We start from the raw sequence: 14,718 nt of genomic DNA on the forward strand, positions 1-14,718 counted from the left end.
TAACCTTTAACCATGTGCAAACCCCCTCCGGTTTGTATCACATGGGGGGGAACAAACTATTTACATAGGTACCAAGGTTTTATGTACAATTCCAGCCAATCGGTGCCTTTTTTTGGTTTCCCCCCCCCCCCCCCCCCCCTTTTTACTACCCCTATTCCATATGTCGTTCGTTTTTCTGCTAAATGAGTTACTATTACTCACTTTCATACAGCCATGTTCAAAACCTAATGGCTTTAGAATAGAAGAGAATGGTAATTTGCTAGGATGCATGGGGCAGCTACTCTATAACGGATGGTCCAGCACTTAGTAATTACATATATACAAGTAAAATCATACCTACTCCAATAGATTGTTTCATCATGGTTTTGGGGGCGGTATCATTATTGAAGAGGCTCTATGATACTGTACTTGAAAATGTACAATGGTAACATCGGAGATGTAACGAACTCCAACGCATGCACGCAACTTTATCCCGACGTCACAAGTTTATATTGTCCTGTTAACTGGGACAAGCTTACAAGTCAACTTAAACCCGTAATTGCATTACTATAATACCATGCTTCGTTGAGCATATCAACGTGCGAAGCTGATCGATGGTAACGTTCTCTCTCAAATTCTTCGGGTTAACGATTGTTTCTTTTATAAACGAAATCCAATTGAGCATAGCGAGTCAAGCAAGCAAATTACTGTGTATTTGATCCAGTACATACCTAGTAACGGTAGATTCTCCGTCTAGTTTCCTTCCATTGAACTTCGAAATGATTAGTTCTATACCTGTTAGGAACTCGTCCCGAGAAAGCTATTGCGAACTTCATAATATACCTAGTACTTTCTTTTATAATGATATGCTAACTCTTCTCTATTCCATAGTTTATTTACCTAATGCATCGATATTCCCTTTAAAAATTCTAGCTGTGGATTGTTTTCCCCAACAAAGGCTCTTTGCAATTATGATGGTGGTTTAAGGTTAAGTCAGCTTCTCAAGGGCTTGTAGGACTCTTGAAGGATTCGAAGCAACCTGCATGAAACTAAATACGGTCGAATAAAGCTACCTAGTTTCGAGGAAACATGTTCTTGGTAAATCAATATTTATTGTTACTAAGAATTCTATAGATGTATCGTCGCAGATAAGGGCTACGTATACAAATTTCATATTTTATCATTCAATATCGCTTTATCTCTATATGGTATACGAACCCCCCTATAGAAGTCCTGCCGAAAACCTAGTGTCCACCTTACTAAGTTATGCTAGGGTTAGCATCTGTAGATCATCACATAAGCTTAAAGTAGTACGATGAGCTTAAGCATACCAGTGAATTTACACCACTCAAAACCGCTTGGCTGACTCTCCCCCGGATATCCCCGTCCACGAAGGCGGACGGGTTACCATAAATTCTCGATCCGTGGCTATAAGCCACGCAGTAATTGGTTCTTATCAGCGGTATCTTGCATAACCCCTCTCTTCTCGCTGATACTAAATGTAGATGGTGAGATTAGGTCGTATTCAAGCGCGGAGCCGAGATGGATTTCACGAAGAATACATAAGTTGAGTCCTAGAAGCTCAGATTGGCACTTAGTAATTCAAAAATGACGATTCGATACATCATTTTCTTTGAATTCTTAATACAATAAGTTCCTATAAACCTGCCTTTCCCTCTGTCCAGCCATTTTTTAAATAAAGTCTACTTAAATAGACTACATTTTAAGCAATCAGAAATTATGGCAGACACTTATGACTTCGTGATCGTTGGTAGTAAGTCAACCTACCACCACTATTATATAGCCCCACAATTCACCATTCGCAATTCGCTGACGGCATCACCCAGGCGGACCGGCGGGTAGTTCCATCGCCTCGTCCCTCGCCAAGTCGGCGAAGAAGCCTCAGGTCCTCCTCGTCGAGGCCGGGGGCAAGAACGACGACAAGGACCTGCGGGTGGACGGGCAGCGCTGGGTGACCTATCAGAACAAGGCCATGAACTGGGGCTACAAGACGGCGCCCCAGGAGCACTGCGCGGGCCGCGAGATCGACTACTCGCGCGGCCTGGGCCTGGGCGGCTCCAGCGCCGTCAACTTTAGCGTCTACAACGCGGGCGCGAGCGACGACTATGACGAGTGGGCGCGCCTCATGGACGACGATGCGTTCAGGTGGACCCACATGCAGCGCCGGTTCAAGGCCCTCGAGTCATTCGACCCGACGCTCCCGGCGGGCGTCGACGGCAAGTACGCCGCGCCGAAGGCTGAGAATCACGGTAGCTCGGGGCCCTTGAAGACGGGCTATGCGGCTGAGGTGGAGAAGGATGTGATACCCACTCTAGATCTCTTCGAGAAGGCTGGGTTCCCTCTAAATCCGGATGTGTGTCCCCACCTCCCTTCCATCCATCCTTTTTTTAGTCCGTTTTGGGGCTCCGTTATTCTCAATTATGCGATTTGAGGAATCATTGCCCGCGAGGAAATTGAAATAGTTGAAGATGTAGTCGCTGACAATGATTGTGACAGCACAATTCCGGAAACCCGATTGGAATGGCGCTTGGGGTCAACTCATCGGGAAAAGGGGTTAGATCCACGGCGGCAGACCTACTCACGCCAACGCCGGAAAACCTGACCATTATCACAGACGCCCCAGTCCAGCGCATAATACTTGAAGGCAAGAAGGCCGTCGGTGTCGAATCCAATGGCAAGAAGTGTAAGTAAGAAATTTATGCAACTCAAAGCTCATGACACTAAACAGCCAACGTCAGACCTCGCATCCAAGGAAGTCATTCTCGCAGGAGGCTCTCTTAACGACCCAAAAATCCTCATGCACTCCGGAATCGGACCCAAAGCGCAATTAGAAAAATACGGGATCCCCGTGGTCCAAGACGTCCCCGCCATCGGCCAGGGACTGCGGGACCACATGTTTGTGCCTCTCGCGTACCAACGAACCGACGGGGAAACCGACCGGCCTTCCTTCTACGGCGACAAGGAAGCCATGGCCGCCGCGCTCGAGCAGTGGAAGAAAGACGGCACCGGTCTCTGGGCCAAATTTGCCTGCGAGCTGCTGATTGGATGGTTCAAGCTCCCGCACCTGAGCTCGCTCCCCGAATTCCAGGCCCTGCCGGAGGCCGAGAAAGCGTACCTGAGCCAACCCACGGTGCCGCACTACGAGATCATAACGCACTTCCCAATCCACTATTTCGTGCCGGACTTTCCGGACTCGTCGCTGAACTACTCGTGCCTCCTCGTCTTCCTGTACAACGCGCAGAGCCGGGGCGAGGTCACCCTGCAGTCCGCGGACCCGGACGCGCCTCCGCTCATCGACCCGAAGTTCCTCTCGTCGCCGTTCGACCGGCGCGCCGCCGTCGAGATCCTGAAGGACGTGAACCGGTTCCTGCGCTCCGAGGGCTACGCCAAGGACACCGTATCCACGATCGCGGGGCCGGCCGGCGACTCCGACGCAGACTACCTGGAATACTGGCGGCAGGCTATCAGCTCCAGCTGGCACATGACCGGAACGGTGAAGATGGGGAAGCCCGGAGATGCGGACGCGGCCGTCGACAAGGATTTTCGGCTGATGGGTTTCGAAGGTCTCCGCGTCGCCGATATGAGTGTCGTTCCCATCCTCGCGAGCTGTCATGTTCAGATCGTTGCGTATCTCACCGGCTTGACTTGCGCCGAGAAGCTGATTGCCGAGTATGATCTTGCCTAAGTCAGTAAGGTGGGGCCTGAAAGACGCCTCCGATGCAGTACACATAGGCCATTCCTGCCGTCCTTGAATTAGCCCAGGGATCAAAGGAATTATAGATTAATAAAAAAACATGATTCCAGGAATTCTCATCAGCTTCTTATCCAGTACATGTTTGACCTAGTATTGCTATTTAAGAAAAGGGGGGATCAAATCTATGTAACATCACGAACACGCCAGCAATGGAGCCGACCATCGAGTTGGGACCTTGAAGTGTGTCTAAGCACGCACAATGACAACAAAATAAACCTTTTTAACTCCTCCCCCCGTCATGATAATTCGTCAGAAGTAGCTAGAGGACGATATATAAACTCAGAAGAGTCCCCATCGTCCACGTTCTTTCTCTCCTCCTTTCTTCACACCCCTCGACCTTTCTCTTTCTAGGCCTTCGAGCTGTCTGAGGCTCTCCATCTTTTCAAGCACTAGCTCGAGAAGCTCCTTTCGCTTGATAACCTCAAGGTGTTTTTTGATCTTGGGATCTTCCTTAGCAAACTTTTCTACTTGTTCATCTGACAGGTGCCGTCCAAGTCGAAGGTCTAACTCCCGCGGAAAATTGTAATAGAACTCGGAAAGTAGCTCCACATTAAGGAAAAGGACGGCGGTAGATGCAAGTTTCGAAGCGACCGCGTCCAGGAAGACTTCTGGGCAGTGGTATTTATTCTTGATGTTAGCGCATTGTTTTGACTTGACCGCAAGCATCCGCATCTTGATGATGTCAGCACGATCGCGCAGAAAAACAGCTTCTCGCCCTGAAGAACTATTAGTGGGTAAATCTGGATTAGGCTAGGATTAAAGCATCATACCTTGAGCAAGCAACTCTGCACTGAACCCTCCCGCGCCACTGCGGCTCTCGCCTTCAACTATGACGTCGCCTTTCCTAGCCTTATCGACAAAGTTCATGACTTCCTTAAGTTTTCTGCGTCCACCGACTGTTGACTCGAGACCTTTCAGAGCGCCCTCACAGGCAGATAGCTCCTTTTTTAAGACGCCTTGGACATGATCTCGACCTGCGGTCCATTCGCGTTCTTCCATGTCAATTTCAAACTTGAAAGGTTTGATGCAATTTTCTACTTGATCGCTAGTGCTGTAAAACCTGTCGTTCAAGATACTCGCAGCAGCCTCGGTAATCGCCTGACGCGCATACGGATGGTTCACAAATGTTGAGTGGCTGATAAGAGCGTCAATCCGGGATTGGATAGAGCTGGCTACTACGTTAGTGGCCAGTCTACCAACACCAAGTTTTGTGAGCGACGAAGTAGAAGCATCAAGTTGTCTACGCCAATAGAGAGAGTTAGGATCCGCTTTGGGAAGATCGACAAGGCTGTTAGGCTCGGCGATGGGGACGCTTAAATCGTAAATAGGCTTATTCCAGTATCTTGCTGCTAGGAGGTCAAGCATCCGTTGATCAAGTTCGTTCTTTAGGAGCTCATGCATTTCAGGTCGACCAAACTCCTCGGTAAATCTCTTGAAAGAGTGTTTAAAAGCATCTAAGCTCTCAGCTAGATATGACTCCGCAGACAATGGTCGGTCGTTGTACTGTACTTTGAACTCATAAGTAGCCTCTTCGAGTTCCTGTCGTATCGCATCGCTCGTCGACTGTAGACTAGCTGACATTGTCTGTTCCAAAACATGCATGAGTTTCTTGCGTAGTGTTGACGTTCCAACTTGGATATCCGAACCGGGACCAAATTCCAAAGGATGACTTGAGAAAAATGAGTTTTCGTTGCGAGTAACAGCAGACGTGACATTAGTATTGCCCTTCTTGAATAAACCAGTCGTTGTCGGCGCGCGAGAGATGACACCAACGTAACCTAAACGGAGAGGATATTGTTTGTCGCACAAGATAGAGGCTCCTCGAGTGGGATCGACCAGGTCCATCTTCGTGACAACACCTATTGTCCGTTCGCCTCTTGGGTCAACCCTTCTACTAGCTCGCAGAGCCGTAGAATTGGCTAAATCGACATCCGCAGCTGAAATCGCTAGTATGACATTCGGTGGTTGTATATATTTGTCACAGAGCTCAGATATTCTTTGCTTAAGCTCCAAAGGCTGGTTTTGGCCAACTACTTGAATGTAACCAGGGAGGTCGATCAGTGAGAGGTCCGGGATGTTAGGCGATGAGATAGATAGTCGAATCGGGTCGTCTGATACGCACTGACTTTCCGGGACAGCCTGGTTCAGTTCTGTTAGGGTTCGCTGGATTGAGGAAAAGTCAGAGATCTTTCCCAACCCCAGATCCGGAAATTCACCAAACTCGGCATCTGAATCGGGCGTGTTGATAAGGGTGAGTTCGATAGGTCTTCGGGTAACCATGTTTGACCCCTTTGGCAAAAACTCGTGCCCCACAATGGCCTCGAGTACGGAACTCTTTCCTGACGACTGCGATCCAATAACGACAATAGATGGCAAGGTTAAGGTACTAGACTGTCCAACTCTTGCTAAAATATTGCGAATTTCGATCATCTTCTTTGTTAGCACCATCATTTGGTCATCCTTAGCCATCTCATCCGCACTTCGTGGATCATCGTCGGAGGATTGATCGTAGCCGTAGGCAGCGGCGGTAGCACCACCCACAACTGCGGCATTTGCTCTACTCTGTTTCGGAGGCTCCTCACCACCAGGTCCATCACCTTGTTTTCCAGATCCTATCTCTTCTTGAAGTTTTAGGATACTCTGCATCCATTCTGGTAGCTCAACCTTCTCTTTCGTATTTTGCCACCCTCGCATCGTCTGATCGGCAATATCCTTGGCACCATCTATAAAGCCTGTGGCCGTGTTTGCAACCGTATCTTTCGTGTTAATGACAATATCCCAAGCGTAATTTCCGGCCTCTAGACTCCGTGTTAGTTCAGGTTCGTAGACCACGTTATAACTCAGCTTCAAGGGGTCAACATACGTGTAGCTTGATATTGTATCCAAGCCAGTCCACCTATCATGACACCGCCTGCCATGGCAGGTATCCTTATGAATTTGACCACCAACCGAGGCAGGAAACGGCCGAAGGAGGCATTTCGTACAGCGACGGCGTTGTGGAATGAGTTCACCGGGAACCACATCCGTCGGCGGGTTGCGCGAACAGCAGCATCGGCACGAAGGAGACCGCCGGAAGACAGCTGATGATATTGTCGCAAACTTCGAACCGAGGCCGAACGCATGGCCGGGAGGCGCCCGACCGCTGATATTAACCGTCCGCTCATGCCGGTTGTGAGATGCGGAGGCGATTTAAAACCCGATATTAGAGAACCATAAAGGTCGACGGCTTCCAGTCCTCGATCCGACACGGCAGAAACAGCAGAAATTGGGTTTTGCTGGTAAATTGGCAGGTTGGTCAAGCGATGGCGGGACACAGATTATAAAGTGGGCTGGTGGCGTGGAGCGTTGAAGTTCCAAGGTTGATAATATTATGTGGGTATTCTTATCGGGTCCGGGACAGGGGGGATCTTAGATAAGATGGTGTGGCTGATACATGTGGCTTTGCTGACACTGGTACAAGCCAATTAACCGTTAAGGATATATGTATGACTAAGATTCAACTACACTAGGCACAAAGTACAATAGAAAACATCACACATTATCGTTCATGAGTTATTTCCCCTTGCTCCATATCTATAACTTAATTTAATACATCAACAGGAATAAGTATATGCTGGAAGTCGCACACAAATAGAATCATCAGTCGGTCACCAATTCGATACGTTTATTATCCGCACAGCTGTACCATAGAAATCGCCCACCGAGAGACAGAGAAGTCTAGAGAGTAGGTAGCCAAGGACGGGTATGACCTTGGAAACAATATGAGTTAAAACGCTTACCCAATCTTTTAGAAAGAAGCCACAAGGGTAAGAATAATCCGAAGTTGTAGCCTGAATCCAGGTAGGTACCTAGGGTGCCTAGGGTAACTTTAAGGATGGATGGATATATTCAAAGCTTTGGAACTGTTCAGCTCCGTATCTATAGACATGTTTAGTACGTGACTTTGATAAGTCACTGAAATGTTGTTAGTACCTGTTTGTATTCATCCGATGTTTGACTAGAAACTGTCGCTACCAAAGGCTAATTGTCCATGTCTAGAGACGTTTATACCATTATAACGTGTTACAAAGCAATAGTAATCCCTTACTCCGTATTCTTATCAAGAGAAAAGTTTCCTAATAAGCTTTTTCATTACACCGTAACAATTGTTTAACATTAGAGCACGAACTTGAACTGCTGTTATGTCACCTTTTCCCGTCTCCTACTTCTAAATCCCTACTTATACTTCCACAATCCCAACCAGACATCTCAAATCTGGCTCTCAACCTAAGGAAATGATATCTCGACTAAACAAATCGTCTGTCACCTTTACACATTATTATGTACCCATCATCTATATAAGGCTTTATCAAGCCGCTACAATGACTCCAGAAATCTCATTCTCTGGCTCTTGATTTTCCGCCACCAACAAAGTCGAAGGACGAGAGCTCGTAGCGTAGACATCTATCGACTACGTCTCTGCCTGTGTTGACGATATGGACACTGTCACGAAGGCAATTTCCAACCAACAACACATTCATAATTAACGAGGGTGTCGTCATAGTCTGCGACTACATCGATGAATAACTCATATTAAACTCGTTCGGTTTGAGGTCAATGATTCATGTCCTAAGTCCCACGGAAAAACAGATGCTCTTTATCCAGAGTCGGGGCTAATGTCCCCCCAATAAAGGACTCGAGAGGAAGCAATGGCCGACGAGATGATCCTAGTAAGGATGAGCAAGCAACCAAGAAACCCAAGCATTCGAAAGCAGCCTTAGAAATCGACACCAAAGCGGCAAAGGGCAGCATCGTAAACTCCAGATTCTTCCAGTTGACAATCGCAGAGCATCTGCAGTCTTTGGCTGCCAAGCCGAAAGCGGAAAATATATGTGCTTCGATGAAGAAGGCAATGTTGCAATGCAGCCACATTGCAGCAAATCGCTGTCAGCCCATCCGAACATTCAATTAATAAACATAAATTTTTTGAAAGCCGACGGCCTCTGGCTACATGGATCACTTTCTGGTCTAGACACGTCCTCGATGGAAGATGAACCATGAAGTCAGAGGAAGGCGGCGGATGGACGAACAACTAGGAGAACGATCACACTGAAACAGTTCAACCAATTGAGAAACCGAAATCCACATCTAGGAGGAAAAGGTGGAGTTGGAAACAGATCTTTCAAGGTATCGCCAACTTCATATATAATGTTAAGTACATGAGGACCAACTCGATTACCTAGCGAATCGGCCATCTGTCAGGATGTCCTAAACTCCGACTTCTTGAAACGCAGCATCCGAACTCACTGAGAGTCCCTGGACACTAAGCAGAAGCAATTCCTCTTCGCAGTGTAACGGCATTGCAGACATTGCAGCCCATTCTTCATATTGCCCGATTGGCGAGATGTGGTACGGCTGGCAGAATAGCTCATTATTCACGAGCTAAATCGAATGGAGAACGAACATAACCCTATAAAGAAGCTGAAACAAAAGAAGAAAGGAAGAACAGGAGCGATATCCCTGAGAACCGCTCTTGAGCTTCACGAGAGAGGATCAATACAGAGAGGCCACCTTCATATACTGGACCGCTCTGTGCTAGCGGGACAAAAACGGTTTAAAGAATGACTCTAATAACTATCATAACGCACAACATATCCACATTTGCCCGTCTTCACTTGATTAACATTCGGATGGGACGCGATTATCAACACAAGACAAGAACACTCCAGATGTATTCTCGAAATGAACCAAATGCACTCTGCGTCTTGGGGAAAGTATACGACGGAAGGAACTGCACTTTTACAGAACAATTCTTGCAAACCATTGGGCATTTACATTGTTGTCGGAGTTCTGGTCTGTTGGAAGACTAGGAGCCAGCCGTCTGACAGGACCGGAGTTCAGCTCTTGGGAGAATTTGGTTGCTGTTGGCCCTGGGACAGAGTAGAGAAAGGGCTCTTCCTATATATACTACCTATATTGTGTTCCTTAAGCGAGAGTAGTTTGGAGTTTTTCGCGCAACGGCGTTGTTGTATTCTCCCTCGGTAGTTCCGCCTCGTGTCAATTGTCAAGGAGAAGGGAGATGCAGTAGTGCGGGTTTATGACACGGAAGAATATTAAAATAGTATCGCTATAAGAGAAATATAAATATGAGATTAACCACAAATATTTCTATTATAAATAGTCCTATGGTGGAGGATGCCGAGGACTTGCAAGAACTTGCTAAGCATTATGGAGAGGGCTCCTCTCACTTACATACACTAAGTTACTTAAGTAGCTGGGTACACACCTAAGATATCTTGTAATCTTTGGTACTTCCACGCTTATTTAACTTTCTTTAGGAAATTCAGAGAAATGAAATGCACGTAATTTGATTGCTTCTATCAAAATTAAGTGACATTTTCGTGACAGTTTGCCATTCATTTAACAGGAGGGATGGATGGGTATGTGAATGTGGGAGTTGCGGAGAATTTAGCCACCATCGGATGGCGGCTTACACGGGTACAAACCGAAGACTAAAGTTACGTATGTGACGAACAAAGACACATCGAAGAAACCACTACCAATAACGCTCAGATTAAATGGTAAAGACGACGCAATGGGGAATGATGTGAATAGAGTTTGATCCCACTAATTAATAATTAAATCTACTCTGATGAAAATTACCATCTTAACTTAAACACAAATCAAATCACAATCCATCCATTACACATCCACTAGCACGCTAAGCTGCAGTACCCAACTTACCAACATCGAACCCCAACTGCGACTTTAGGGCGTGAGGGCGTAAGCTGTAAGGCTCAAGGCAATGGACTCATTGCGAAAACAGCTTGCCGAAACGCAAGATGCGCTTCACAAGAAGACCACCCAAGTCAGAGAGCTGCGTGTAAAATACACGGAAGAACTGAATGCCTGGAAACAGGAGAAGGTTGGTTTCGATCAGAAGCTGCGACGACTCGAAGCAGAAATTCAACAATTGCGCCAAGAGAATGCGGCAACCGGAAGTAGCGCGAAGCTACCGCCCACCCCGGTAGAGGGAACCAAGAATGTAGGCGGGGGCTTGAATCTGATCCCGGCCCCGACCTTGATTGATGAAGCTATGGTCACGACCGTGAAGGCGGAAGGCGGCGATGATGAAAAAGTCGTGATCACACGTGCGGCAATGCAAGAGGCTGAGGAAAAGTTCAAGAAGATTTCGGAGGAGCTGGCCGAGAAGACCAAGCTTTGCGACTCCATACAGCGACGATTTCCGCCTCCAAGCTGCAGCGTCAAGATCCCGGAACTCAACTTCACCGACGACATGGTGATCATACGCTGGGAGAAACTACGAGGCCTGGTCCGAACCCTGACCTTAGAGAGATTCAATCACACCATCCAACCGAAGTTGGTACCGGAAAAGTCAAGATCGGAATTCGAGGCCCTCACGAGACATTGGAAGTCGTACATGAGCAACGAGAAATTGACATGCTACATCTTCCGAGCCCTCATCTGGCGCTATCTGTATACGTGTCTGCTGCGAAAGTATTGGCAGGTGTGGGGAAGGGAGCACGGCGACGCCTGCGTGAACTTGGCGAACCTCTTCTCCGTCAAGGCATCCGACAACGAACTACATGGCTGGCGAGTGCACACCTTACGACTGATTCACCAGACTTGCAAGCTCGACGCGGGCATCATGGCCGAAGTGACGAACAAGATATTGGAAGCTACTAAGCTATTCGCGATCGACATCAGCACGGAAGAGCTGAAGAAGAAATTATCGGAGATTGTGGCCGCGGCAGCAGAATTGACTACGATCTTCGGTCGCTCGCACTACCAGACCTTGATGACGGACAAGCCCCATAGCCAACTCAATTACGGATTCCCGTACAGGCTGGAAACGATGGAGTTGAAGGGTAGATTCGGATCGCATACGATTGTGGATCTGATGGTCACGCCGTGCCTGCTTAAGAGAGATCCGGACTACGCTGCGCTGGTGAAAGCAGATGTTATCTGCTGAGGGAGATATGTGAATACGGTGGGATGCGAAATGGGTTTGCAACGAGGCAAGGAAACTCTGAATAATGCGACGATAGCAACAATCGACCCTCAAGTATGGCGCTTCGTGATTCGGAGCATGGGGGGCGATTGCTTGATACCCACCCCTATTGCTTAATTAAATAGGAAGTTACTGAATTCATCGATATTAAGAAACTGTAACCTGTCGGAGATGGAGGTTTGAGAATTATTAAATAAGACGCCTCCTTCCACTGTAACAAGGATTTTCGGTAGTGGCTATCATAAAGCTGTCAGTGGCGCCTTTCTCCACTATTAAATGTGCTAACCCCCCTTATGGTCTAATTACCTCCGACTTGATTTTGTTACTTATTAGGCTCAGGCATCTTCGCCAGCTACCTTTTATATTGGTTCATTCAATTGATACTTTCGCTCTTTGCTCACTATATAGCTATATACTCGACGACTTGGATAGACGACTTGGATATAAATATCTGTATGGCCACTGCCACGTCCGAGCTTGTTTTCTCCCCGCAAGCAAACCATAATTTTTCACGCATTCTTAGCGACCTAAAACGGGCCAACCTCTCTATCACCAACCGTCTGCGCTCCATACGGGAAGATGCAGATTTCGTGTCTGAGGTAGCCGCTGCATTCTCCCGTCCGCTAATCGCCAATGAGCGATGCGGGAGCTGGTACATCCCTCCCGAGACGAAGGCCGGGTCCGCTTATTTTAAGAGTACTGACGGTCATACCGGGCAATGGAGGTTCAGCACGCGACGGCTGAACCTCCAACTTTTGAGCATCATAGGGAATAACGATGGTTGCATCATAGTGGACTCGACCAGAAGGGGCAAGCGAATGCCGGATGCTCTAAGCAAGACCGTACCGATTTGGTGCTGCGTCTTAAACCATGTCCTATTCCCCGATACTCCGGTATTTCACGAGTTTTACACCCCTCCTAATGCCGTATCAGAATCCGAACACGCCCAGATCGAGTCCAGAATCCCTGAACACGTGGGTTCTCTCAGGGCACTCGGCCTCGATCTGGATATCTTGCGCCAACAGGTGAAGAAGCCCCTTAGACCCATGTGGGTCACGCAAGAATCCCAATTGGTACCAATGGACGAAGTATTCGACGACTTTCATCCTGTAATCTGCTGCACTAGCTCCCGTAGAGTCCTTGGCGGGGAGATGAGTGAGGGTGGTTACATCCAGGGCGCCGGCGATGATACCGAGAACTGGGCGCTGGGCTTAACCCCACCCGTTTTCTGGCGCCACGCGGATATCCTTCTATCAACCCCGGAACCGGATCTACCTGATTTGGTGCGCTCGTTGGTATCGGACGACATTGCGGATATGAGTTCAGGGAGTCCCAGGCAAATCGCGCCATGTCTATTCGTCAGCTGCTTGCCGTTACCTAATACATCATCGCCATCGACTTGCGTCATTGCTATTTATTCCAAGACCACGGATCCGAGTACATGGGTTAAAAGCCCGTTGCTTATGGAAGTGGGTGTGGGTAAACACAAGCTTGCCAGTCGCAATCTTCGCATGGCCCTTCCTAGCATCAGCGACTTCGTGCAGCGATTTCTAGCACAGACATCAGATTCTTGTTCGTCGGAAGATTCAGACTCGAAGACCCCTGAGCAGAGACGGATTTTAATCGCCTGCGAAACCGGTAAAGATTTATCTGTCGGGGTAGCTCTTACACTCTCTTGCCAGTATTCTGATAGAGAAGGTAGTCTTACTCCACAGTTATCCCCATCCGGCCATACGAAGAGCGATATCAGGGTGAAGCTTAGTCGCATCATGACAAACTTCCCCGAGGCGAATCCGAGCAGAACAACCTTGCAAAGTGTCAATAGCTTCCTCATGGGTTAGAGGCCTAGGTTGCTATTGAGACTTTGTATTGTTCTTACTACGGAGCACTAGAAACGATCTCGTTATTGTATGCCTACCTGCGATCTAACCCGCTTTGACTTAGGTATCCTCCCATGGTCGTCTAATGGACCTCGAAGTCTCGGTTGTTTGGCCAATTTACGCAAATTCATCAGGGGCTTCGCTATGTTTTCGGGGTCCATATAGCCAGGCCCATGAAATAATTGCGGCTACATGGTCCTCTCAAACATACCTGAATAGATACCAGATGAATATTCAGACTAGGCAGCTTGTTGCAGGCAGAGGATGAGTATGATACCCCATCAGCCAGAAACTCATCGCTTCGAGTTAGCTTAGAAGCCCCTAATCAGCGGTGGTGTCCTCATTCACAGTGCTCGCTCTTTCCGCAGCAGTCGTGGGTAGATTTCATAGCGATGCTAGGATGCTTTTTAGCAACTTTCACGTTGTGATACTATATCAGCATCAATTCATTAGCAGAGCTCGAAGCCCAGTTTACCATATAGTAAGGGAGAATCCCATCCAACCGATTCTACGACCGGTTGTTAGTATCACTTATATAATCTTCAAATCCTCCAAGATGCGCAATTACTCTAATCAGGCAATTTAGGATATTTGGAGATATCATTCTGTGACAGTCTCAACACAAGTTGGCTTTGTCTTTGAGATCAACGCCCACGTGTCTTAGCGCTCCAATTGAGATCCGACACCATGGTTCAAGCTAGATACTAGTCCCATTCTATTGTAATTCTCAAACCAGCTTGTGAGAACGGTGGTGATCACCTGGGCAGCTATCTGTTCGTGAGCAAACTATAAAGGCTCGTTCGGTGATTGTTGGGCACCCGAGGCTGTTAAGGGTGGAAACTGAAAACCCTCCGTCTTTCTAACCTGACTTTATCAAGCTTTGGCTTTCATCTAAATAAAAGTCGCACCTAGGGAATTAATAAGTGATTGATCAGAATTAATCAGAACATCGATTTCAACTTCAGCATCGAACCCCGGCAACATCGAACATCATGTTGTTTCCGACACTCCTTATTCGGTCGCGCCGTGTTGTGCGACTCGTAGGATTTATGCAGGAACGTTACCTAGCAGAC

General features: G+C 47.6%; 4 protein-coding genes across 4 annotated transcripts; 3 read left to right on the forward strand and 1 right to left on the reverse strand.

The window, feature by feature from the left end:
* Nucleotides 1-1,719: 1,719 nt before the first annotated feature.
* F4807DRAFT_455471 (GMC oxidoreductase) lies at nucleotides 1,720-3,685 on the forward strand (the record flags this gene model as incomplete). Its single annotated transcript, XM_048000734.1, has 4 exons — nucleotides 1,720-1,753; nucleotides 1,827-2,353; nucleotides 2,497-2,683; nucleotides 2,739-3,685. 4 exons carry the CDS (start codon nucleotides 1,720-1,722, stop codon nucleotides 3,683-3,685), a joined length of 1,695 nt encoding a protein of 564 aa, XP_047859542.1.
* Nucleotides 3,686-3,965: 280 nt separating this feature from the next.
* On the reverse strand, nucleotides 3,966-7,105 carry F4807DRAFT_18166 (dynamin family protein). Its single transcript, XM_047993580.1, has 3 exons — nucleotides 6,618-7,105; nucleotides 4,525-6,552; nucleotides 3,966-4,470 (listed from the first exon to the last, which is right to left on the reverse strand). Exons 1-3 carry the CDS (start codon nucleotides 6,916-6,918, stop codon nucleotides 4,034-4,036), a joined length of 2,766 nt encoding a protein of 921 aa, XP_047859543.1. The 5' UTR covers nucleotides 6,919-7,105; the 3' UTR covers nucleotides 3,966-4,033.
* A 3,157-nt stretch (nucleotides 7,106-10,262) lies between these two features.
* On the forward strand, nucleotides 10,263-12,060 carry F4807DRAFT_405585 (uncharacterized protein). The gene has a single exon (XM_047996229.1). It carries the CDS (start codon nucleotides 10,539-10,541, stop codon nucleotides 11,724-11,726), a length of 1,188 nt encoding a protein of 395 aa, XP_047859544.1. The 5' UTR covers nucleotides 10,263-10,538; the 3' UTR covers nucleotides 11,727-12,060.
* F4807DRAFT_18221 (initiator tRNA phosphoribosyl transferase) lies at nucleotides 12,006-13,826 on the forward strand. The gene has a single exon (XM_047993588.1). The coding sequence runs from the start codon at nucleotides 12,221-12,223 to the stop codon at nucleotides 13,604-13,606; it is 1,386 nt and encodes a 461-aa protein (XP_047859545.1). The 5' UTR covers nucleotides 12,006-12,220; the 3' UTR covers nucleotides 13,607-13,826.
* The last annotated feature ends 892 nt before the right edge of the window (nucleotides 13,827-14,718 follow it).

Source organism: Annulohypoxylon truncatum, assembly GCF_022578515.1.
Source record: "Annulohypoxylon truncatum strain CBS 140777 unplaced genomic scaffold F4807scaffold_1, whole genome shotgun sequence".
In the NCBI taxonomy this organism is placed as follows: Eukaryota; Fungi; Ascomycota; class Sordariomycetes; order Xylariales; family Hypoxylaceae; genus Annulohypoxylon; species Annulohypoxylon truncatum.